Source organism: Vulpes lagopus, chromosome 8 (genome assembly GCF_018345385.1).
Source record: "Vulpes lagopus strain Blue_001 chromosome 8, ASM1834538v1, whole genome shotgun sequence".
Lineage (NCBI taxonomy): Eukaryota > Metazoa > Chordata > Mammalia > Carnivora > Canidae > Vulpes > Vulpes lagopus.
In genome coordinates, this window is record NC_054831.1 from 17,143,433 (window position 1) to 17,167,321 (window position 23,889).

Consider the following 23,889-nt stretch of genomic DNA (forward strand, 5'->3'; position numbering starts at 1 on the left):
GTGCTTGTCCTTGTCTTTTCTTAGGTTGGATAAAGTTTCTTGTGCCATCATGCCTCCCTGCCTGCACCTGCAGCGTAGACACCCTCCGGGTCTTTGGCTGAAGGCCACAGGAGAAGGGAGTAGCTGTGGAGTGTGAGGGCTGAGCTGGGCCGTGACGTCTGCTTGCTCTCACACTGACCCCGTTGCTGTTCTGGGAGAGGAGGCATTCTTTGAAAGGCCTCAGTTCACAGAGTGTGCCATCATCTTTATTATTTTCTGTGGCCTGTTCTCTTTCCAAGACCCAATCATTCTGCCTGTGTGATTGTACCATGTTTTAATCTGGCCCAGTATCATCCAGCACCTGCTACGTGCCTGGTGTTTGCCTCGGCTCGGGGCGGGGGGAGATGGGCTTTGAGGCTGAGTGCGGAGCTAGGAACAGGCTAGAAGGTCTACTGCAGCAGTGGGTTCACAGCTCTAGGGGAGTCAACAAGCCCAGAGCATAAACAGCTTAGAGAACACCATGAAACAGGCCAAGTTCTCTGAGGGAGGCATGTCATAGTCCCCAGACTGACCTGGACTTTGTGCGTCTCTTCTTACTTGGTCTCATATTACTCTCTTTGTCTCTCACTGACCTGACCTGCTGAGGAGTCCTTGTTTAAATGTTTTAGCCTTTAGCTCCCTTGCTGTGCTGGAAGAAACAAGATGTTGAGTCTGGGTGGGCTGAGAGAGAACCAGGAGCCACTGGCTGGCAGTGGGCTGTGTTTTCTACACGTGACCCCCACAGGGGCCTGAGTCTTGCATCAGGATTCTCTCCCCTTGAAGAACTGGACTTGATTTATTAAGGCAACTAAAGAATTTTCTTATATGTGGAGCTGTACTGGGCCCAGATGAATCAGGCTCACATGGTGCCCTGTAGAAAGTGCTCAGGGTACAGATAAAGAGCTAAGGAAGTGATCAGAATAAATACTTCAAGTTGGTGGACTCAGGGAGGGCTTCACTGAAGATATGACAAACCAGCTTTCCTTTCTGTGGAGTATTTTCTTGGGTGTTCAAAATCTTGTAAAGCAATCTAAGTGTTAAAACATCTATCTGTTGAGATCAAGTAGGGAGTGAAAATATAAATCAGGTAGTGACTGGTCCTGACTGAGAATCAGGAAACCTCGCTCCAGTTCTTGCCTCAGCTACTATTTGTATGGCTTTGGGCACACAAGCCTCTCATTTCTCACCCATAAAGTGAAGCAGACAGATGACTCTTGAAATTTTGACTTAGTCTCCCTGCATATGGTCTGCTGCTCCTTTCTGATCACCTGCTGCCTTGTGATGAGTCAGAGCATGGCCACAGCGATGCCAAGCCTGAAAAAGTGGCCGGAACCTCTGCAGTCACTGCCTGCTGGGGGCCAGTGTTGCAGTGCACAGGGGGAGACCAGGTGTGGGGAGACGAAAGAGAGTACCTATTTGGGGAGGTGGAGGAAGGGGGGCAGACATGGCCTCAGTGTCTCCTGGGCCTCCCTGAAAGGGGCTCTTAGCCTGCGCCCCAGGTTAGACACCACTCCCAGATCAGACACCCACTGTGAGAGGGATGGCTTCTCACTGCCCACCCGAAGGGCTGAGAGCCCGAGGTTGAGCAACTACCCCCATCCCATGCCCCCAGAAGACGTCATTATATTCTGCTGGAAATGTCATCAAGGCCATCTGAAAAGAGAAAGAGCAACATAGTTGTAAGAAAGATGAGGCAACTGGGAAAGCTGTTGACTCAAGATGAATCCAACCAAAGCTTGGCTTTGAGGTTTGTGGTGAGTGCAATAACCTTCTTTCTTCTTGAGGGATTTCATGTTCCCCACCAACGCCTCATTTTCCCCACCAACATCTCATTTTTATTCAAGTTACAGCCACTCTTTGGGGAGTATGGTTCCTTTCCTCCTCGTGCAGAGAAACAATACATAGTCACAGACATCTGGAACAGGAGAGCCGGAGGAGCCTCAGCAAGTGGAGGCAAGTGAGTGCCTGGGTGGTTCAGTCAAGGTTAAGTGGTTAAGCGTCTGCCTTTGGCTCAGGTCATGATCTCAGGGTCCTGGGATGAGCCTCATGTTGAGCCCCACGCCATAAGTCTCCTAGCTCAGCACAGAGTCTGCTTCTCCCTCTTCCTCTGCCCCTCCCCACTGCTTGTGTGCTTGTGTGCTCTCTCTCAAATAAATAAATAAAATATCAAAAAACCAAACAGGCTACTCTTAAAGCAGAGTTTGAAAAACGATGTAACCCACAAATACTTCCTGTGGTTGGTGGGTGGTGCATGTTAGTGCATTGGGTTGGCAGATGAGCTCCCACCAGTTCTGAGTACTACAATTACATGGACTTTTATGGATCGAAAATCCCCTTTTAAGAGATACCAGCTGGCCAGTGTCCAATTTTTAGGGAAATCTAGTGCAGTCTTCACATTGTTCTTTTGCTGATATCAGTTATGAAGGTAAACTCTTTTGACTTATATTTTGTATCAAGCACATCAACTGTACAGAAAAATCCCAGCCATGGGCTGCATAGCCCTTTCTAAAGGAACCAGACTTAGAATCCTTGCAAGATAACCAATGGTGTGTAGATGACTTGGTCCCCCAAAAGCACACTGTGAGCTGTAGTGTGGATCAAACCTCAGCTAGTGGATGTCTAGCTAGCCCTATGAACAGCATAATGAATGTAGGCTGGCTGCCTGGGTTATCATGTAATGAGGTAGCCTAGAAACTTCTTTATACATGTTGGAAGAGTAAAATTTAGCTATTCAAAAATATCACGCTGAAGTCCTTAACTCAGGAAAGTTAAGAATTCATCACCAGATTCATACAGTGTGCCTATGAGGTGTGAGCTAACAAATCAGTGGAGGGAAAGAAGGAAGTTTTAAATAGGTTCTATGTCCTGCAGGTACTTATAGAAGAGTATCTTAGTACAGGTACAGAGAAAGACTGTCTTAGTTCAGAGTGCTAAAACAACATACCACAGACCCATGGCTTAGAAACAACAAAAATTATCTTGCAGTTCCAGAAGCTAGAAGACCAAGATCAGAGAGTGCCAGAGTGGTCTGGTTCTGCAGATGGCTGCAGATGGTCACCTTCTTATATCCTCACTTGGTGGAAAGACGGCAAGGGAGCTGTCTGGTGTCTCTTTTATAAGGGCACTAATCCTGTTCATGAGAGCTCTACCTTTACGACCTGACTACCTGCCAAAGGCACCACCTTGTAGTACCAGTATATGAGGGGTTAGGATTCCAACATATGAATTTTGGGAAGGACACAAACATTCAGTCCATAACAAAGGCTAATTCCACAATATTAGTATAATGAAGGATGATTCCTACAGCACTAGGCTGTGCTGTGCAGGGGTTGGATGACTTAGGAATAGAATGTCTAATGTTAGACTTTAGCTCCTATCTTAATGCAACAACAATAACAAAAACCAACGGTAACATTTATTGGGTACTTACTCTCTTCCAAACACTGTGTTGCAGACTGGGTTCTCCAGAAGCAGACCTAGAGACAAAGCTTGGGGTATCAGGGCTCACCACCTTTGAAGGAAAAAGGGAAGAAGAAGATTGGAGAGAGGAAGAAGTCAATCCATGATGCAGGCCCCTAAAGCCTTGGATACTCTGGCAGGAAATTCTAGAATGAGTTTAACCATTACTGTCCCGCGTCAGGCAGAAATGGCCAGGTCTCTATCCATGGCCACCTGTCACCCTCAGTTACCAGATTCCCCTGGAAAGGGGGTGACCCCAGCTGCGGTAACTTTCTGCAGCTGGGGCAGGCCCTGAAGGAGCCAAAAGCTGGCCGGCTGGTGGCTGACCACAATCCCTGCAGATGGGCAGCAAATCCTTGAAGACAGGCTGGGACAGTGCATCTCCATGACTACCATGCTATGTTAAGCTCTTAATCTTCCAATGAGATGGGACCCATCATTTCACAAATGAGTTATTTTTTTTTAAGATTTTATTTATTTATGAGAGACACAGAGAGGGAGGCAAAGACACAGGCAGAGGGAGAGGTAGGCTGCATACAGGGAGCCCTATGCAGGACTCCAACCTGGTTCTCCAGGATCATGCCCTGGGCTGAAGGCAGACGCTTAACCGCTGAGCCACCGAGGCATCCCTTCACAAATGAGCTAAATGGAAGCTTAGAAATGGTAAATAATTTGTCCAACATTACCAGTGGATGATTGTGATACTGTGATTTATAAGAAGACATATATAGTTGGTCTTCATCCTGTTTTTGGTACAGAGATCTAAAACACTTGAAATGTTCCTAAGTGATGCGAGTAGCCAAAGAGTGTTGATATCCTTAACCAGCCCCTTTCAACCACACCTGAGTTTATGTTAATGGGATGACTTTTGGAAAACACCTAAGGATAGGGACTGGATGCCAGAGGAACCAAACCTTGTGATTAGAGGGTTGAAACTTTCTGTTCCTACACCTTCACCTCCCAGCCTCTAGAGAAGGGAACAGACCTGAAGACTGAGCGCAGTCACCAATGCCTAATGATTCAATCAATCATGCCTAAGTAATAAAGTCACCATAAAAGCCCAAAGGGATAGGGTTTAGAGAGCTTGAAGGCTAGGGAGCCAGAATGCTTCCACATGTCACCCTGCTGGGTCATAACACCACGAGGCTAGAAGCTCCTTTGTTCAGGATCTTGCCCTACATATCTCTTCATCTGACTGTTGATTTGTATCCTTTAATATCCTTTGGAATAAACCAATAATGTAGTGAGCAAAAGGGTTTTCTGGGTTCTGTGAGCTGCCCTAGCAAAGTAATCAAATCCAAGATGGGTATCATGGAAACCTCTGATTTAGAAGCACAGGTGCCAACCTGGGACTTGTGATTGCATCTGGAGCAGGGGGGTGCATGGGAAGGGAGGTCACACTTGATGGATTGAGCTTTTAACCTATGTAATTTGATGTTGCCTCCAGTTAGGTAGAGTCAGAATTGAGGTGAAATGTAAGACACCAAGCTGGTGCCCAAGAATGGCTTGATGGTGTGAGGAACCCTCTCCCAACCACCACGTAGTGGAATTGGGTGTAGAACCCCTTTTATTTATTTTTAGAAGATTTTATTTATGTATTCATGAGAGACACAGAAAGGCAGAGACATAGATAGGCAGAGGGAGATGCAGGCTCCCTGTGGGGCGCCTGATGCAGAACTGGATCCCAGGACCCGGGGATCATGTCCTGAGCCAAAGGCAGATGCTCAACCACTGAGCCACCCAAGTGCCCCTGTAGAACCCCTTTTAATGATGGAAAGAGGTTTCAGCTAGGTAAATCAATTTTTGCCTTTCTCTTTCACTTGTATTCTCTTTTTCTGTTCTTATCCCAACCTGTGTATAAAGGTCGGCTCTCACCCTGACCATCTTACTGATAAGTGAAACTCAAATACATACAGTTTTGATTCTTGAAAACTGATTGCAGCTTTCCCTCAGGTTGGAATAAGTCCCTTTGATTATGAGAGCACTGGAAGAGAAACTTCCAGACCAGAACTTAATTTGTCTTTGTTTTTTTTTTCTTTCTTTCTCTTTTTCTTTTCTTTGTTTTCTATTTACCATAAGCACTTACTAGATGTTGGAGTGTGTGTGGAGGGGGGAGCGGGCGCCTTTTTAAGATGCATCCAAATCTAGACCGTCTTTGCCAGTTTCCGGGATCGAAGCGAGGGCCAGGCATCATCCTGGCCACTAATGAGAAGACCATAAGGAGCTGAGGTGAGAGTTTTTCTTTCCACTAACACTCCAGACAGGGCTCTCTCGTCAGACCCCGCAGATGCCCCCCTCATCTCAAAAATACCACTATAGCAAGAGTGCATTTCTTCTGATCCTTCCGAGTCCAACGAGGGGCTGCCGAGGGAAAGGAAACCCTTCTAAGAAGGAAAGGCTCCAGAGATGCAGTTCGGAGACCTTGTTGATCTTCGCCGCTGCGGGGCCCAGCTGGCTCTGTAGCACGTGGGCACGGAAGGGGCGTGGCCCGAGGGACAGGAGGCGGGGCTAGGGCGGGTCTCGGGGGCGGAGCCGGGGTCTCGGGGGGCGGGGCCTGAAGGGAGGGGGCGGGGCCAGGGGAGGGGCGGATCTCTGGGGCGGGGCCGGAGGGGCGGGGCCGGAGGGGCGGGGCCGGGGCCGGGGGCGGGGCCGGGGGCGGGGCGCGGGCTCGCCTTGAGTTGCTGGGCGCGCAGCTGGCTCTCGGGGAGAACCAGTCGGTTCAAGCCCTTACTGGCGCTTTTCCTAGAAGTGTCTCGACGCAGGCAGGAAGCGGAGCTCGGGACTCTAGGAGCAAAGGGTCGGCGCCCCCGGAGGCGGAGGTGAGAGGGGCCGCGGCGCTCCGGGAAAGCCGGCGGCTGGACTTTGGAGCCGGGAGCGCGGAGAGCCGTCGGGCGGCAGAGTCCCGGGAGAACGCCAGGTCAGCCCGCTCTGGGCTCTCGGCGCCTCCTGGCTCGGTGCCTGCCTCGGTGCGTCCCAGACAACGCTCCCCTCTCCAGACGGCTCCTTGCGCCCGGTCCTCGTCGGTTCACCAGCACAGACGCTGGGCCACCCTTAGTCACTCTCTGTGGCCTGTCGCCCTCTTCCGACGCTGGGAGGAGCCCGGGAGCCACTGACCGAAACCTACCCGCTCCCTTCACCGCATAAAATCCGGGACATCCAATCTTCGCCCTCTGCGCGGACCCGGCCCCTCTTCCAATGGTGGGATCCTGCCCTGGGCGCCTCTTCCGTGCAGGGAGAAAGACCCCCACCCCCACCCCCCGCAGGAAGCCAGTGTATTTGGCTGATTTTAGGTAGAAGCCTGGCGCGGCTGTCCTGGCCTCACCACTTGACCCTCATCTCAGTCCTGTTCCAAAGTCTGTAGAACTCCCCGCAATTAAGTCTTCTGGTGGTGTCAGAGGTAACTGAGGTCCCGGCCCAGCAGAGGACAGGGGCAGGGGTGAGGCAGGGGGCTGAGGAGGACGCCCGTGGGCCCTCATTGTTTGCATTTTGTTGAGGAATATTCCTTATGTGTGCTGCCACCCTGAACTTGTGCCACCCCTGTTCCGAGATCACCAGAGTTCTCATTTTTTTTTCTGGTCATCTTGGACCATCTGGTGGCATTGCTGGTGATGCCTGGGAAAGTGGCAGCCCAGGCAGTATAGCTCTTTCGGGGGCTTCCGTGGCGTCTGGGTGGTCTTTGACATCATGTGTTTCACTGCCTCCATCCTGCATCAGCCTGAAGCACTATCTGGCCATGGCTGGTGCCTTCTACCACCAGCAGCATCAGACCCCCAGGGCTTCTCTAGTGGCCACTGCATTAGCCTGGCTTCGGTCAGCTCTTATCTCCTTCATCCCTATCCAGCTGTACTATAGCATCAGCAGATGGGGCATGTACCATGTGGGCCTCTCCCATCTGTGCAGAGCCCCCTATGGGCATTGAAAGATGCAGCCCAGCCTCAGATGCATCTATGTGGTGGCCTCCTCGCTGGCCAGCTTCTGTATCCCTGTGCTAGTTATACAGGTCACCTATAATCACATTTACTACCTCACTGGTTGCTCTGTACTACAGCTGTCGAATGCACCTGCTCTCACCAATGGGTCTCAATGGGGACTTTATCCGCAGCTGTCCTGTCTATCCCAGAACATTTACTGTAAGGAGACCAGGGTGCTAAAGACCTTGGTTATCACCTTGGAGTCTTTTTTTTTTTTAAGATCTTTATTCATTTATTCATGAGAGACACAGAGAGAGAGAGAGAGGCAGAGACACAGGCAGAAGGAGAAGCAGGCTCCATGCAGGGAGCCCGATGGGGGACTCAATCCCAGGACCCCAGGATCACACCCTGAGCCAAAGGCAGATGCTCAACCACTGAGCCACCCAGGCGTCCCTCACCTTGGAGTCTTTGTGTGCTACTGGCTTGCCTTCTTCATTCTCAGCTGCCTGATGTCCTGCCTGCTTGTTGGGGAGACTCCTTCAGCATCTTTGGGTAGTGTGGCTGGGCTAACTCAGCCCTCTCCTGTGGTGTATGTGTTTAACAGGGAGTTCTGCTAGCCTTTTGTCTCACCCCTGGGCTGCTGCTGCTGCGCCAGGTCCTCTCAGCTGTGGTGGAGATGGTCATCTTCATCGATGAGCTGGTGTCCCACTGCAGAGACATACCCTACCTGAAGGAGAGGGCTGCTGCTCCCCCAGTGGAGGCCCCCATTCTGTAACCAGCTCCCCTGGTCCTAGGGGATGAGATGGCAGTGAGCCTGGTCCTCAGTTAAGAGAGCATTGATGCTGGAGAAATTCACCTCCTGCTCTCCCGTATGCTCTGAACAAATGGCTGAAGCAGGATCTCATAAGGTGAGCATGGGAGTAACATGTGGAGTCTGGGAGGCCAGAAGCTGAAGAACCGAGAGTCTAAATTATGGTCACAGTGTCTGTCACTGTGAGATCTGTCACTTGTGAGATCTACAGGGGATTTTGATACCATCTTTCTGGACTCTAAATCATCAGACTATCTCTGGGTTTTCCCTTTCATTGCTGTAACTAATTTTCATTACATGGCATCAAGGCAGTCCTCATCCCAAAGTCTTGCTGCACAAGGCATATAGCCCTTGATCAAAAATCTTTTCTAATTCCTCAGATCCCTGAAGTGAGTCAAAGTCTTTTATGCCACAGCTAAAGTGTAAACTTTATATGCAAATTTTTTTTGGAGAGACAACACACTGTTATATTTACACTACAGGGTAAATGACTGAAGACAGAGAAGGTGGACAGGATGACCTGAAGTGGGGAGGGTCTGAGTGTGTAAGGGGAATGGGTGGAGAAGCAGGTGACTTGAAGCATTGATAGAAAACTCTATCCTTTGGCCAGGAGCTGGCTCTGCCTAACAGCCTCTTTCCTTCATTGCTGCTGGAATGTAATCTGCAAACTAAGTTTACCACTGGGGATGCGTGGTGGTGATAGAGTTGGTAGTGGGTGATGGTGGTAGTGATGGTGCTGATAGTATTGGTGGTGATTAGTAGTAGTTGTAATGGTGTTGGTGGTGACTGGTGATGGTAATAATGATGGTGATAGTGGTAGTTGTGGTAGGGGTGGTGATAATGGTGGTTGTAGTGTAGTGGTGGTGATGGTGGTGGTTTTAGTAATAGTGGTGGTGGTTGTGATAGCAGTATGCTTGTAATGATGGTGGTGGTGATAGTGGTGATGGTGATAATGATGGCAGTGGTGATTGGGTGGACACAGGGGTAAAACCACCAGAAGGTGGGCTTGGGAGTCAGAACTTTAAAGCCAGTTGACTTTATAGTCCAAGAGTTCCAAGATGAGGCTCAGAAGAGGAGTCACTTTACTGAGGTCACCCTGTGAGTGAGAGATCAAGAATAAACCAGGAAGCTGGTGCTGTGACTCATCCTCATATTGGGGGCATCTGGACTAAAGACAGCCTCAATGCCCTAAGGTCTATCCCGGGCCATGGGCATGGTTCCCATGTGACTGCTGGCATCTGCCCCTATAGGCATGGAGCTGCAGAAGCTAGTCTTGAAGCATAGTTGGCTAAACCATAATTCCTGATTTGCTCATTGCATACAGTTTAGTTGGGCAGCTAGTCCCTGGGGGAATTTGAGTAAATGAATCAATAAGCAGTTAGATTTTGAGATGAGAGAAGAGGACCATGGTACATGGAGATGCTAGGCAGGAGGTCTTAGAGTGCTGGTAGGCTAAGATGACTTGAGAGGTGGGTGGAAGTCACATTTCTTTTTTTTTTTTTTAATTTATTTATTCATGAGAGACATACACAGAGAAAGACAGAGGGAGAAGCAGTCTCCCTGTGGGGAGCCCTGTGTGGGACTGGATCCCAGGACGCCGGGATCACGACCTGAGCCAAAGGCAGAGGCTCAACCACTGAGCCACCCAGGTGTCTTGGAAGTCACATTTCTGAGGCAGCTCTGAATGTGGATGAACTTTTCCCAATGCCGAGTGGGGAGCAAGCTGAGGGCCCCAGAGCCAGGTTCTGTGGGGACAGCTCATTCCCATGTTTAGCGAGTACCCATGGCTACTAAGTTAACATTGTGACATCCTTCCCTCATAGGGTAGAGATTGGGCAGGCAGGTTGGAATCCCTGGCCCATTCTACTTTTGTCTAGAAACTGTTTTATATGGTGGAGAAAAGATGGCTAGATGGCAAGACCTGGGGATGGCAGCCAGACCTATGACTTTGTGGCTTTGGACCCTGGGTCCATAGCCAGAAGAGGTCAGGAAAACCTTTGATCTGGCATTTTGGGAGCTGGAGCACTAGAGTGCCTCACCTGCACATCCGAGAGCTACATTGGGCCGGGGGTGGGGGTGGGGTGGGTGGCACTGAGGGAGGGGTGTCTCATCTTGACTAGTCTTTATGTGCCACAAACTGTGCTAGATGCTTATGTGGGTTACCTCATTATTCAGTGTGAGTTATTCACTGAGGTCCAAAGTATTATTATCCCCATTTCACAGATACAGAAACTATAAAATAGAGAGTTGGCTAAGCCATTTGCCCAAGATCACACAGCTGACGAGTAAGTAGCTATACCAGTATAATGTGATCCCAATTTATGCCCTTGTAACTACTCTGCTGGGATAATGGGATAAAGGGGAGTTTGGGGATAGAATGTCTATTTTTAAAAATATTTTATTTATTTATTCATGAGAGGCACAGAGAGAGAGAGAGAGAGAAGCAGAGACACAGGCAGAGGGAGAAGCAGGCTCCATGCAGGGAGCCAGACGTGGAACTCGCACTCGGGTCTCCAGGATCACACCCCGGGCTGAAGGTGGCGCTAAACCGCTGAGTCACTGGAGCTGCCCTAGAATGTCTATATATATTTTTTGCTATTATAATAAATTACTTAGGACCTGGTTCCTTCTTATGTTTATCTAGGGATTTCCACTTTCTGTGCAGAATACAAACCTGTGTGTCTTCATCCTGGCTCTTCTGTTGTTCTACGGGCAGAGATGCATGTTTGTTGCCACTGGGATGGATGGGTGCTTGGAACTACTCTCATTCTCACTTGGGGGCGGCTGTGAGCTGTCTTCCCATGTGTACAGGGATGGGCCACTATGGCCCAATGCAGTCAGGAGACAAGGCACCTGAGCTCTGTCTCCATCATTACCTATGCCTTTGCAGAATCCTTCTCTTTGTGAAGAAAAGACCCAAGGGAATAATTATTTCTGCTTAGCCTACCTTAAAAGGAAGGCACTGATGACAATAAAGAAATGGGAAGTGTCTTAAAGCTATTTGAAAGTACCAAGTGCTGCACACAGGAAAAATATTTCCTGTGTGTATTTCCTCTGGAAATCAGGTGTATTTTCCCCGAGTGGTCATGTCATTGTTGTGAACCACACATCAGGCCTCCTGGCCCTGAGCAGGCGTCTGCTCTGTTGTGTGGCCTGCCCCCTTCCCTACTTGGGTCTCTGAACTATAGGGGATGGGGACCGGTTGACCCAGGGACTGGGGGAAGCAGCTCATAGTGAGAATAGGTAAAGGTTGCTCGTGGAAATACTCCAACCACTTGAGTTTCTGGGGCTTCTTGAGCGTGCTTTATCCTTCTCTTATCCTAAGCTTGTTGCTTCTATTCAGAAAGCACTAGAAAGATTGGTTTGAAAGCATGGTGGGGGCCAGGTTAGGTGCCAGAAACTAGAAAGATGGCTGTAGAGCTGCTGGCATAGGCTTGACAGAGTTCCGGAAGCCCCTGAGCCCTTGGAGGAGCCACAGGTATCTTTTGTTCCCACTCTCTTGCCTCCTGTCCTTTCCAGGGGAGTTAATCTGGGGCTTCTGGGGCAAGAGACCATGGGGTCTGAGTGCTGGCTCTGCCATTTATTAGCTGTGTGACCTTGGGCAAATCATTTAACTTCTCTGCATTTTAATGTTTACATCTATAAAATGGGAATGGTGATAGTACTACCATCTAACATTGTTGTTAGGATTGAGTGAGTTGAATTATGTGAAGGTCATAGAGAGTGCTGGGCACAGAGTCAGCCGGTGTCACATGTGTAAGCAAGCTTTCAGACTTTTGTGAAAGCCTCATTGCCTCCAGGTCTGTCCTGGGACCTTGTGTTTTCTTTGTTCATTTGTGGAATTCTTTCCTGCTGGTAGGTGATTATGGTGGATGTCCTAACAGTTATGTAGAGTTTGCATTTTGCTTTTTTTTTTTTTTTTTAGGATTTATTTAAGAGAGAGATTGAGAGAGAGAGCAGGGGGAAGAACAGAGCCAGAGGGAGAGGAAAAGAATCTCAAGCAGACTGCACTGAGTGGATCGCAATACAGGGCCAGCATGGGGCCCACCTGGGGCTGATGCAGGGCCTGATCCCACAATCCTGAGATCATGACCTGAGCTGAAACCAGGGGTCAAATGCTTAACTAACTGAGCCACCCAGGCGCCCCATGGTTTGTTTTAAGTAGTGCTTGTATGGGCTTGAACTGTCACATATTTTTCTTGACTTCTTTGTCTCTGTGTCCCACTTCAGTGTTTTGCTGATAGACTTCAGATTAAAAATAAATATTAAAAAAAAAATTTAAAAAAAATAATAAAAAAAAAATTAAAAAAAAATTAAAAAAAAATTAAAAAAAAAATAAATATTAAGTTCTTCATAGTCAAATATTGACTAACAAAGAACATAAAGACATTTTAAAGAATTAAGTAAATGAGAGTCTAGATTTTCATTAAAAATTCATAATTTTCGAGTAGTTCTTAGACAAACATCTGTAGTCTGTTGCAAATTCACTTCCAAGGTTGGGCTGGGCTAGATCATGTGATCATCTTTATTTTTTAATTATTATACATTTTTTTCCTGCCTTTTCTTTTTCCTTTCTGTTTTGCTTCATATCTGGAATAAAGCCAATGAGATGCAATTTTCAATTTGCCTTCCTTTACTGATTTTTTTTCATTTGTGCTCTATGTCAGATAAAGTTCTTATATCATTTTTATTTTTCTGTGATGATTCGGAAACTATTGATTATATTTCTGTCCTTTCAATGGGTACTCTCAAATTTTTAGCATATTGACTTAACTATATACTTTTTTCCTAAAAAATTATAAAATTCTTTCTTATTTCTGTCTTTTTCCATTCAAGAACTTAAAGGTGGTCTAGCTACAAAGCAAATGCCACCCTTGCCCATCTTTGCCTTGTTTTCAATAACTTTCATTTGGCTTAGAGAAATCAACTTTTTTTTTTTTTTTTTGAGAAATCAACTTATTATTGTGGAAAGTTTCAACTATATGTAATATTAGGGAAGGAAAATAATGTACCCATCACCCAGTTTCAGTAATGACTGGCACTTTGTCAGTCTTGTTTCATCTATAATTTCTTACTTATCTTCTTCCCAACATATTTAAAGACCCTAAGGCATCATACCATTTTCTCCACATACACTTTAGTGTGGATCATTACCAGATGAAAAAGCATAAACACTGGGTTAAAAAAGAAAATTCAACCGAGTACATTCGAAGGTCTAATTGGCTTTATTAAATGATTCATGAATCAGACTTCATCCCATCTAGCAAGTAGGGAGGAATTCTGTTGAGCAAAACAAAGGAAAGGTTTTTAAAGGCTGAAAGAGGGGCGTCTGGCTGGCTCAGTCAGTAGAGCATGTGACTCTTGATCTTGGGGTCCTAAGTTTGAGCTCCACGTTGTGCACAGAGTTTATTTATAAAATAAATAAATAAATAAATAAAGGCAGAAAGAGGGCATAAAAAAAGAAGAAGAAAGGAATTTATTAGCAAGGAATGCGTTGGATAGGCAGAGTTGCCCTCCTTAAGGGGAAGTGGACGGGATCTGGCAATAAATTCCCTAATATTGACCAGGAAATTCCATGTTAACTGTTTAAAGGTTACATTCCTGGGGGGGTTAAAACTACAGTTAGGTTAGGTATTAAGTCTTGGTTTACTGACCTGGACCTTAACCTAAACTGTGCCACTTTGGGTATATGGTTTTTTATTTGTTTTTGTTTTTTTTTAATTTTTATTTATTTTTGTATTTTTTTATTTTTAAGATTTTATTTATTTATTCATGAGAGACACAGAGAGAGAGAGGGAGACACACAAGCAGAACGAGAAGCAGGCCCCATGCAGGGAGCCTGACATGGGACTCGATCCCAGGTCTCTGGGATCATACCCTGGGCTGAAGGCAGCGCTAAACCTCTGAGCCAGCCAGGCTGCCCTTGTTTTTTTTTTTTTTTTTTTTTTTTTTTAATATTTTATGTATTTATTCATGAGAGACATGGGGGGCAGGGTGGATGGAGGGGGGGAGAGGCAGAGACAGAGGCAGAGGGAGAAACAGGCTTCCTAAGGAGCCAGGCGTGGGACTGGATCCCAGATCCCAAGATCACACCCTGAGCCGAAGGCAGATACCCAACCGCTGAGCCACCCAGGTGTCCCTATATGGTTTTCTTTTCAACAGTTCCTCCCTTTTGATTAGACTTTCAGCTTAACTGAGAGATAGGATCAAAATTTAAGGCATTGGCACCACTCTCAGCTACTGCTTTAAAGTTCTCATAGCTTTTGTTGTTCCTTTGTGTGGTGCCCACAGGTCATGATGCATTTGTTTTATCTCTGTGATATCTATAGGCTATGACTTGAGGTATACGTTCTTCAGGTCAGCCATTGCTTTGTTCCTTTTCTGACTTAGGGAGTCCCATTCTTAGGGGGATCATTTGCTTGGTGGTTAGTGACTATGAACATGCATATAAAGCTTTTGAGAGAATACAACACACCAGGGAGATTATTGTGATTACCATAAGCAGGCTAATTACCAATATTTGGAGTGCACTTTGAAGCCACGGTCCCCAAGACCCAAAAGCAATCAAAGTCAAATAAGTCAAGAAAGACCCCAAGGAAGGAGTCATCTTTTAAGCCAAGTGGCTTGTTTTGTGATCTTATGTAATTGAGTTTCAATTTCCCCAGAAGTATTTTTTAAAAATATTTTATTTATTTATTCATGAGAGACACACACACAGAGAGGCAGAGACACAGGCAGAGGGAGAAGCAGGCTCCATGCAGGGAGCCCGACATGGGACTCAATCCCAGGACCCCAGGACCAGGCCCTGGGCCGAAGGCAGGCGCCAAACCACTGAGCCACCCAGGGATCCCTTCCCAGAAGTATTAATTCAGGTCTAGCAAATGGTATTGGCCACAGCATAGACACCTCCCTGCTCAGCTAAAAGGTAGCCAAGGGCTTAGCCTATCATCCAGAGCAACTTAGGCCAGAGAATCTAAGGATCTTTGCTGGGTAGCTATTGCTTTAGCAGCAGATTCTACAGTGATTTTTAAGAATTAAGAAGTTAGCCTCCTTCATATGTATCCTTAACCAGGGAAGTAAGGACCTGCCAAAAAGAGTGAATCCTGAATCATGAAGGCCTCCTGCTAGTCCTTTCTAAATTCCAAGGTGTTGACCAATGAGACGTCTTATTTTGCTCATAATAAGTTGAGACAGTTAGATTTTCTTTTAGCCTGAAATAAAAGATTATTTTAAATCCCTTAGTAGTGGTCTGGGAGCTAGAGATGAGGGTGTGACCTTTCTAGGCCAATGCCAAAGAAAAGGAAAGCAAAAATAAGGGTTTCATGGTTTTTTTTTTTAAATTATTTATTTATTTATGATAGTCACAAGAGAGAGAGAGAGAGAGAGGCAGAGACACAGGCAGAGGGAGAAGCAGGCCCCATGCACTGGGAGCCCGACGTGGGATTCGATCCCGGGTCTCCAGGATTGCGCCCTGGGCCAAAGGCAGGCGCTAAACCACTGCGCCACCCAGGGATCCCAAGGGTTTCATGTTTAAAGTATGAAGTGTGATCCCTCATGTTGAGTGGAAGCCGTATTCCTTGACGTCAGCTACGCCAACTTGATTTAGAGGTCTTCCAGCATCTGTACAAGCCTAGGTGTAGAGTGTAACTTCTTTAGCTGTGTGATGTGTACTGAAGGCTTAATACTTTTAGCTTTATGGCAGTGTTGAGGAGAAAAAAGGCAAGAGAAATGTAGCTAAAATTGTATCTCCTTACAACTTGCAAATAAATCCCTGAGACAGACAGATTGTAACACTCCTACAGCTCGCTCAAGGACTTCCTGTAATGTTTTACCACTGTAGCTTTGCTCTTGTTAGTGTTGGTTTTCTCTGATAATCATAACACCTCCCCCAACCAAGATAGACGTTAGCAATCATCTTTCAAACATATGGCCCACTGACCTATATCTGAAGGGTCTCGTGTCTGTTTTACTAGACAGTAGTAAATAATCTTATCTGAACAAAACTGGCCCCTCAAGATCCTGAGGACCTTGCTTCCAAATTCCTTAGAGACTTACGCCATCCCTAACCCCCACTAACTGAAAAGTATATAATAGTTGAACCTCACAATGCCAGGGCAGCTCTTTTTGCCTACCAGTGCTGTCCCCGTGCTATAATAAAAGCACCTTTTTGCACTCAAAACATCTCAATCATAATTATTATTATTTGAAATTGTATTTATTTAGGAGTACCTAGGTGGCTCAGTGGTTGAGCATCTGCCTTTGGCTCAGGTCATGATTCCGAGGTCCTGGGATCGAGTCCCACATTGAGCTCCCCTCAGGGAACCTGCTTCTCCCTCTGCCTGTGTCTCTCCTCTTTCTGTGACTCTCATGAATAAATAAATAAAATCTTAAAAAAAAAAAAGATTTTATTTATTTATTTATTTATTTGAGAGAGAGAGGGAGAACGAGAACACAAGCAGGAGAGAGGGACAGATGGAGAGAAGCAGACTCCTCACTGAACAGGGAGCCCCATGTGGGGTTTGATCCCAGGGTCTTGAAATCATGACCTGAGCTGAAGGCAGATGCTTAACTGACTGAACCACCCAGGCACTCTAGTAATTCTTTCTTGACCATTCACTTTGGCCCCACATCAGCAGTGTTAGTGGTCAGGAGTCCTTGCTTGGTAAAGTCATTTCCAATAGGGCCCAAGGGCAGTTTTCTTCTGATGACATTTTCAGAATGCCCACACACCAGGCTCTAAAGTATGGCCAGAAGTATCCTTGGAACTTGTTGATGGGCTTGATCATAAAACATTAGAGACTTTCAGTAGCAGGTCATACTAGCATGAAACAACAGGCGATTCAGAGGGTTGAATGCTGATAGAATTTCAAGAAGTTTGCAGAGGCTTTTTGTTGGTTTGGTTTGGTTTTTTTTTTTTAAAGGTTTTGTTTATTTATTCATGAGAGACACACAGAGAGGGGCAGAGACATAGGCAGAGGGAGAAGCAGGCTCCCTGTAGGGAGCCTAATGTGAGACTCGATCCCAGCACTCCAGGATCATGACCTGAGCCGAAGGCAGACACTCAGCCACTGAGCCACCCTTGCACCCCGAAGTTTGCAAAATTTTTGCTGAAGTTCATACGATTTGTCCAGTGAAAAGGGTGCCTTAGTCACTGGAAATCATGGGGGTATACCCCAGATGGGAAATACACATTTCAATGGTTTTTTGCTATTGTGGGGGCATTGGCCTTATAGCAGGGGAAAGCTTTAACCCATCTAGAAAACACACAGTAGTAACAAGAACATACTAATAATGTAGCTGGGTTGCAAGGGTACAGGAACACCAAGCTCTGGGGTCCCAGAGCCCACACAGGCTAGGTTTGGCCGCTCATATTGACAAAGTCCAAAGGCAAGGAGATGAATGGTGACAAAATAAGGAAGTGATTTATCTCAGTGAGGCCAACACTAAGAAGACGGGGGACTAGCACCCCAAAGGCTGCCTCCGAAGTGCTGAAAATACTTCTAGGTTTCTATTAGGAAAATGTGGGAGAAAGGTTGGAGGATACATGTAGGTGGGCTGTGGATCAAGTCAGTGGTTCTCTTGGGGTCAGTCGCACGGGGTCTTCTTGGCCCAGGGCAGGAGGGGGTAGTTTTAGTTTCTATCAGAGGATCCTTTGCCTTCAAACTCTTTCACCTGAATTAAGAGATAAGCTGGACAGAAGAGCTTAATCAATTAGAAAGTTCGAGGTGAATATGGAGCTATTCAGAGTCCTCTTTGAATAATCTATACCCAGGGTGCCTGAGTGGCTCAGTCAGTTGATTTCTGACTCTTGATTTCTGCTCAGGTCATGATCTCAGGGTCATGAGATGGAGCCCTGTGTAGGGCTCTGGGTGTGGAATCTGCTTAGGATTCTCTCTCTCCCTCTACTCATCTGCCCCACCCACCCCTCTGCCAAGTTAAATGTGTGTACTCTCTCTCGATTAAAAAAAAGAAAATAGTAATCTATACCAAGTGGCTGTTGAGTGAAGTCCAGCTGTAGGTGTTTAAAGGGTTCAGAGGGAGGAGGTCTGAGGCCTCTGGGAATAAAAACAGTTTTTTCCAGGAATATGTACCTGATTAGTGCCTATTTTATAGAAGTCTCCTCACAAATATCGACTCATAATTTGGATCATCTTAAATGCCCTATGGAAAGTGGAGGAATGCAAAAACCGAAAAATGGAGATTGTCAGGGAGGCAGGAAGAACCAAGTGGCTTTCTTGGATTCTCATACACCGGACTGTCTGTTTAATTTATAGCCACTGTATACTCACCTCAATTTCTCTGACTCGGGAGCAGACTGTTCCCATGTTACAAGGACATCAGGATGGCAAAGGTCTGGCTATGGAGGACCATTTTTGCAGAAGCAGAATGGACTTTTCTTTATATGCCATAATCTTCATAGATCCTGCTGCTGCCTTTGCATAAAAGCCAATGACATGCTGGTTTCTTTCCAAAGACTCTTTTTTCTACAAACCTTCTTTTTTTTTTTTTTTAAAGATTTTATTTATTCATGTGAGAGACACACAGAGACAGGCAGAGACATAGGCAGAGGAAGAAGCTGGCTCTTTATGGGGAACCTGATGTGGGTGGGACTCGATCCCAGGACCCCAGGATCACGACTTGAGCCCAAGGCAGACACTCAACCACTGAAGCCACCCAGGCATCCCTCCACAAACCTACAACTTTTTTTTTTTTAACATTTAGATTTTGTCTTAAGTTTTTCCTCTTTAAATAATTAGCCTCACTTTAGGATCAGATTACTTTCTTTTCCCTCCACAAGAACGTGTTTTTATTCCTCATGTTTCTTCTTATCAAAAACACATGTCCTACTTTCCTTGCATAAACAGTTGTTTCCTTTATTATTTCCAGTAGTCTTAAGTATACTTACTGGAATGCTTAACTCTTAGAAATCTTAATTTTTAGTGATAATTAAGTAGTAACTAATTATGAACTGTTATACCAGCATTTTTTAGATTTGTAAATTTGTAAATATATTCTATAATTTCTAGAAGCATATGCCTTTTTAAATTTTCCAATAGAGCATTAACATTCAGATATTTTTTAGTTTTCTTTCTTTTTTTAAAAAAGATTTTGTTTATTTACTTGTGAGACACACAGAGAGAGGCAGAGACATAGGCAGAGGGAAAAGCAAGACTCAATCCCAGGACCCCAGGATCATGACCTGAGCCAAAGGCAGATGCTCAACCACTGAGCCACCCAGGCACCCATTTTTTAGTTTTCTATAATGAGAAGCGACAGATAGATAAACCTTAATGTGGGAAACAAAGGCAAAAGAAAAATTAAATTTCCATAGTTCTTACAGTTATTCACAAGTTCTTGGAAACAGGTGGAGTGACATTCTCCTAGGAACTCAGCTGCCTCAATATTAATATTTTGCTAAGGGCAAAAGGCAATCTTAACATTATCCTGACACCCTCCTGTAAGTCTACTTTAACGTTTAAAAATTCCATTGGAGACTTCTTTTATCTTTACTCCCCAAGATATATGTTGGCCATCTTCCCGCTAGCATATGATCCACCAATATACATCTGAAGGTCTTATGATGAAGGTTTTATTAGACAAAAGTAAATGACCTTATCCTAACAATAGCTAGCCCCCTCAGGATCCTGGAAATCTTTCTCCTAAAATTCCACAGAGACTTATACTATCCCTAACCCCCTCTCAACTTGAAAGTATATAATAGGCCACTCCTCACAACCCAGTGTAGCTCTTTCTGTCCATGAGTCCTGTCCCTGTGCTTTAAGAAAACCACCTTTTTTGTACCAAAGACATCTCAAGAATTCTTGGCCATTGGCTTAGAACCCCAGCATCTTTCTTACATCAAACCTACGTTCACTATTTAATGCTTTAGTATTTGGTCTTATTTGGAAATGATCTAGATATGTAATGAATTTAACTTAACTCATCATTTAACTTCACTTAACAAAACCCCAAGGCTTTAGGTTACCAAAAAAGATTTGGGAAAACAATTTAAGTAAATCTAAATATTGCTGAAAAGCTTAAATAAACTTTTATCTTGTTTACATCTATTTAATTTTCTTGTTCTTAATAACTCTTTCAGATTACTTCCATGGACTTCATTAAACATTAGCCAAAGTCAGCCATTATACTAAGCTCTTATTTTTTTGTTGTTAGATCTTATAAGAGATAACATGAATTTATTTGGCTGGTAGAATTAAAGTCTTATATTTGATGTTGATAACTCTAAAGATGTCTATTTTAATTAAACCATCAACCTTAAAATAGTTTTTATATGAACTATTTTCCCAGATCCTGTAAACTGGAAAGCCATTTGGCTTAGTTTCTTTCTTTCTGAGAGTTTCAGAATGCCCAATCTTACAAGCGATTGCCTTCAAACCAACTAAACAGAGCTCTGTTACAAATTAATTTTAGCAATACCATCTGGAGGTAGAAAAATATCTCACATTTACAACATATATATGGACATACAAACACACAGATGCAAAGGATCTCATAGTTTCTAATATTTGTGGAGAAGATTTTTAAGATTTGTATTTTGTTCCTGGACTTAAAGGAGGTTGTGCTAGACTTTGGACACAGGAGCCCTTTTAGTAGTTTGTATTTTAACTGTTTGTACCTTCCCTTCCCCCTAAGTCTCAGGTGATTATTGGCTGTGTTTACATTTCAAAAGAATGGGAAGATGTACAACTTTTAAGGGACAGAGAAATAATGTAACTAAGGTCAATAATTTACAAGTCCTTTGAGATAAACAAGGGAACTTTGGGGATTGGTAAAGAATAGGTGAATTTTGCATTGCCTTTAAAACTCATCCCCCTCCCCCCCACCTCCCCTCTTCACATCTCTCCCCCTAAAAAGATTTGTAAGATCAGGGTAATTGTTCTCAATTCCTCAGAGAATTGGGTTGTAGCTTGAATGACATCATAGGTTGATCCAACATATCCAACTACATTATGCTCAATTTGTTTCTTTTCTTCTAGGTACATAATTTTGATTTTAAATATTTCTGGCAGTATTGAATACCGCCCCTCTCCTTGGGTGTGAGATGGGTCCCCAAAGAGGGTGCAAAGGATATTATTTTCCCTGAATCCAGAGTCACTCCCAAAGATAGCCAAAAGAAAGAGCCAACAACCTGCTTGTCTCAGGTAGGCAGAAAACCAGGCTTTCAGTTATCCAAAATGAGACAGCAAGAAGGCATAGCTAGCCCTGGGAGAGAAGGGATCAGTAAACAATGGGTTTGGATCTGGAAAGGAGACAAAGGGAAACTGGTTTTCTCTCTCACCTGGGCACTACAGACAGATTCAGAACTGAATCTGGGGGACTTTTCACCCTTCACTAGCTCTACCAGCTGTTCCAGGATCCTCTCTGCAGGCTCTGGAATCTATCAGAGGTTCCCCTTGGCTGATAAAGGGAATGATGTAGCAGGTTATCAGAAAATGCCTCAGTTTTATCAACTCTGGCAGGGGCCCATATGAGGGCCCTCTTTGCAAGGTAGGTATGGGAGTCTCTGTAAGGCCATTAACTTGGCAGATTTTGTTTATGGATATGAGTCTTTTTAGAGTGGAAAACGAATCAGGATGAGTAGAATGAGTTCTCAAAGGAGGAAAGAGGGGAGCAGTAAGAATTATGTCATTGTATAGTCTTGTTTTAGGCACCACTCAAATTGATTTTCTTTAGGCTTTTGCAGTGCATCTTTCAATGAAACTATTTTGGAATTTTGAAAATTTTTTGGAAGTTTCTGCTTGCCAGCTAAAACAGCTTACTTTGGGAACCCTTGCTTTCATCAAGTCCACTTTCTAAAATAAAAAAAAAAAAAGATTTTATTTATTTATGAGAAACACAGAGAGAGGCAGAGACATAGGCAGAGGGAGAAGCAGGCTCCTCACAGGGAGCCCAAGCCCAATGTGGGACTCCATCCTGGAACTCCAGGATCATGCCCTGAGCTGAAGGCAGACGCTCAACTGCTTCTACTGCTGAGCAACCCCAGGCATTCCTTAAGTGCACTTCTTTTTTTTTTTTTTTCTCCTTTTTTTAAAAGATTTTATTTATTTATCAGAGAGAGAGAGAGAGAGAGAGAGAGAGAGAGAGAGGCAGAGGCAGAGACACAGGCAAAGGGAGAAGCAGGCTCCATGCAGGGAGCCCGACGTGAGACTCGATCCCGACTCTGCAGGATCACGCCCCGGGCGGAAGGCGGCACCAAACCGCTAAGTTACCGGGGCTGCCCTTTAATGCACTTCTTAAATGATCTTATCTAAGTGGAATATTCCCCATGATGGCCATTATATTTCTAGGTTGTTTTTAGTAAAATCTTGCCATTTCTGTAGATAGTCACAGCTCCTGATACCAGTTTTTAGGCATAAAATTAGCAAGTGTGCTGGAAGGTGCTGCACATGAATTCTTTGGATTTTAAGGATCCCAGTAGCTAAGGCTTTATTTACATCAAACAAGACAAACAAATGTGTACTTTAACACACCAGCAATAACCAAAAGATGTCCTTATGGCCTGGTGGAGAGAAGCCATGGGTACCACCAGTAATGCCCCACATGGACTAAGCCAGCAGACTCCATTATGGAGACTGAGGACTGGAAATGGAGAAAGGACTAAACCAGCAAACTGCAGGTAGGAACTGGGGATTTCAGTGTGGAATTGGGGGCTGAACCAAGGGCTAAGTGATGGGATTTGATGTGAGGTAAGGCCTGTGAGGAAATGGTCAAGAAAGAATTCTTGTGAGACATTTTTGGTGCAAAAAAGGTGGAGTTATTAAAGCATGGGAACCTGTGGACAGAAAGAGCCACCCTAAGATTGTGAGGAACAATTGATTATATGCTTTTAAGTTGGGAAGGGTAGAGATAAAGGAAGTCTCCAAAAGGACTTTCATTTCTTTTCTTCTTCTTCTTCTTTTATTTTTAAGATTTATTTATTTATTTGGAAGAAAGAATGTGCATGCATATGCTTGTACAAGTGGGGGAAGGGGCAGAGGAGAGAGAATCTCAAGCAAATTCCCCACTGAGCTTGGAACCCAACACAGGGCTCAGGGCTTAGATCCCATGTCCCTGAGATCATACCTGAGCTGAAATCAAGAGTTGAGCTGAAATCAAGAGTCAGACACTTAATCGACTGAACTACCTGGGCCTCCTCCAAAAGGATTTTCATATATTAAAGAAGACTTGCAGGATCTTGGAGGCCTGGCTATTGTCAAGCTAAGGTTGTTTTTGCCTCTAGCAAAGCACTAACATTAAGACAGTTGGGAGTTCCTGGAGGAATGTCATACTCTGTCTCAAATATTTATTGATGGGCTGCAAGTTGTAAGGAAATTTAATTTTATCTACATTTCCTTTTGCCTTTGTTCTCCACATCATAAGGTCTGGTGCTTGGTTAGATCTTGTCAGTCTATACTAACCTGTTAATCCTGGAATGGAAAACCAATTATGTTGGTAGGATTCAAGAAGGGCACTGAGACCAAGAACTCAGAAGAGCTGCAGGGCACCACACCGGTTACTCATTGTCCCTGAATGCCATCGGATGTACACTTTGGATCCTGACAGTGCCACCAAATCTGTTAAAAAATAAAATTCATCCGAGTAAATTTGAAGATCTAATTTGGCTATATTAAATGATTCATGAATTGGGCAACATCCCATCTAGCAAGTAAAGGGGAGCTGTGCCGAGCT

At 44.9% G+C, this 23,889-nt stretch overlaps 1 protein-coding gene across 1 annotated transcript in view; it reads left to right on the plus strand.

Moving 5' to 3' along the window:
- Positions 1-6,149: 6,149 nt before the first annotated feature.
- Positions 6,150-23,889, plus strand: part of R3HCC1 (R3H domain and coiled-coil containing 1) — a gene marked incomplete at its 5' end in the record, with an annotated part of 49,575 nt that continues 31,835 nt past the window's right edge. The window contains one exon of the mRNA XM_041767416.1: positions 6,150-6,296. Coding sequence (XP_041623350.1) covers positions 6,150-6,296 — 147 coding nt within the window. The remainder of the gene's footprint in view (positions 6,297-23,889) is intronic.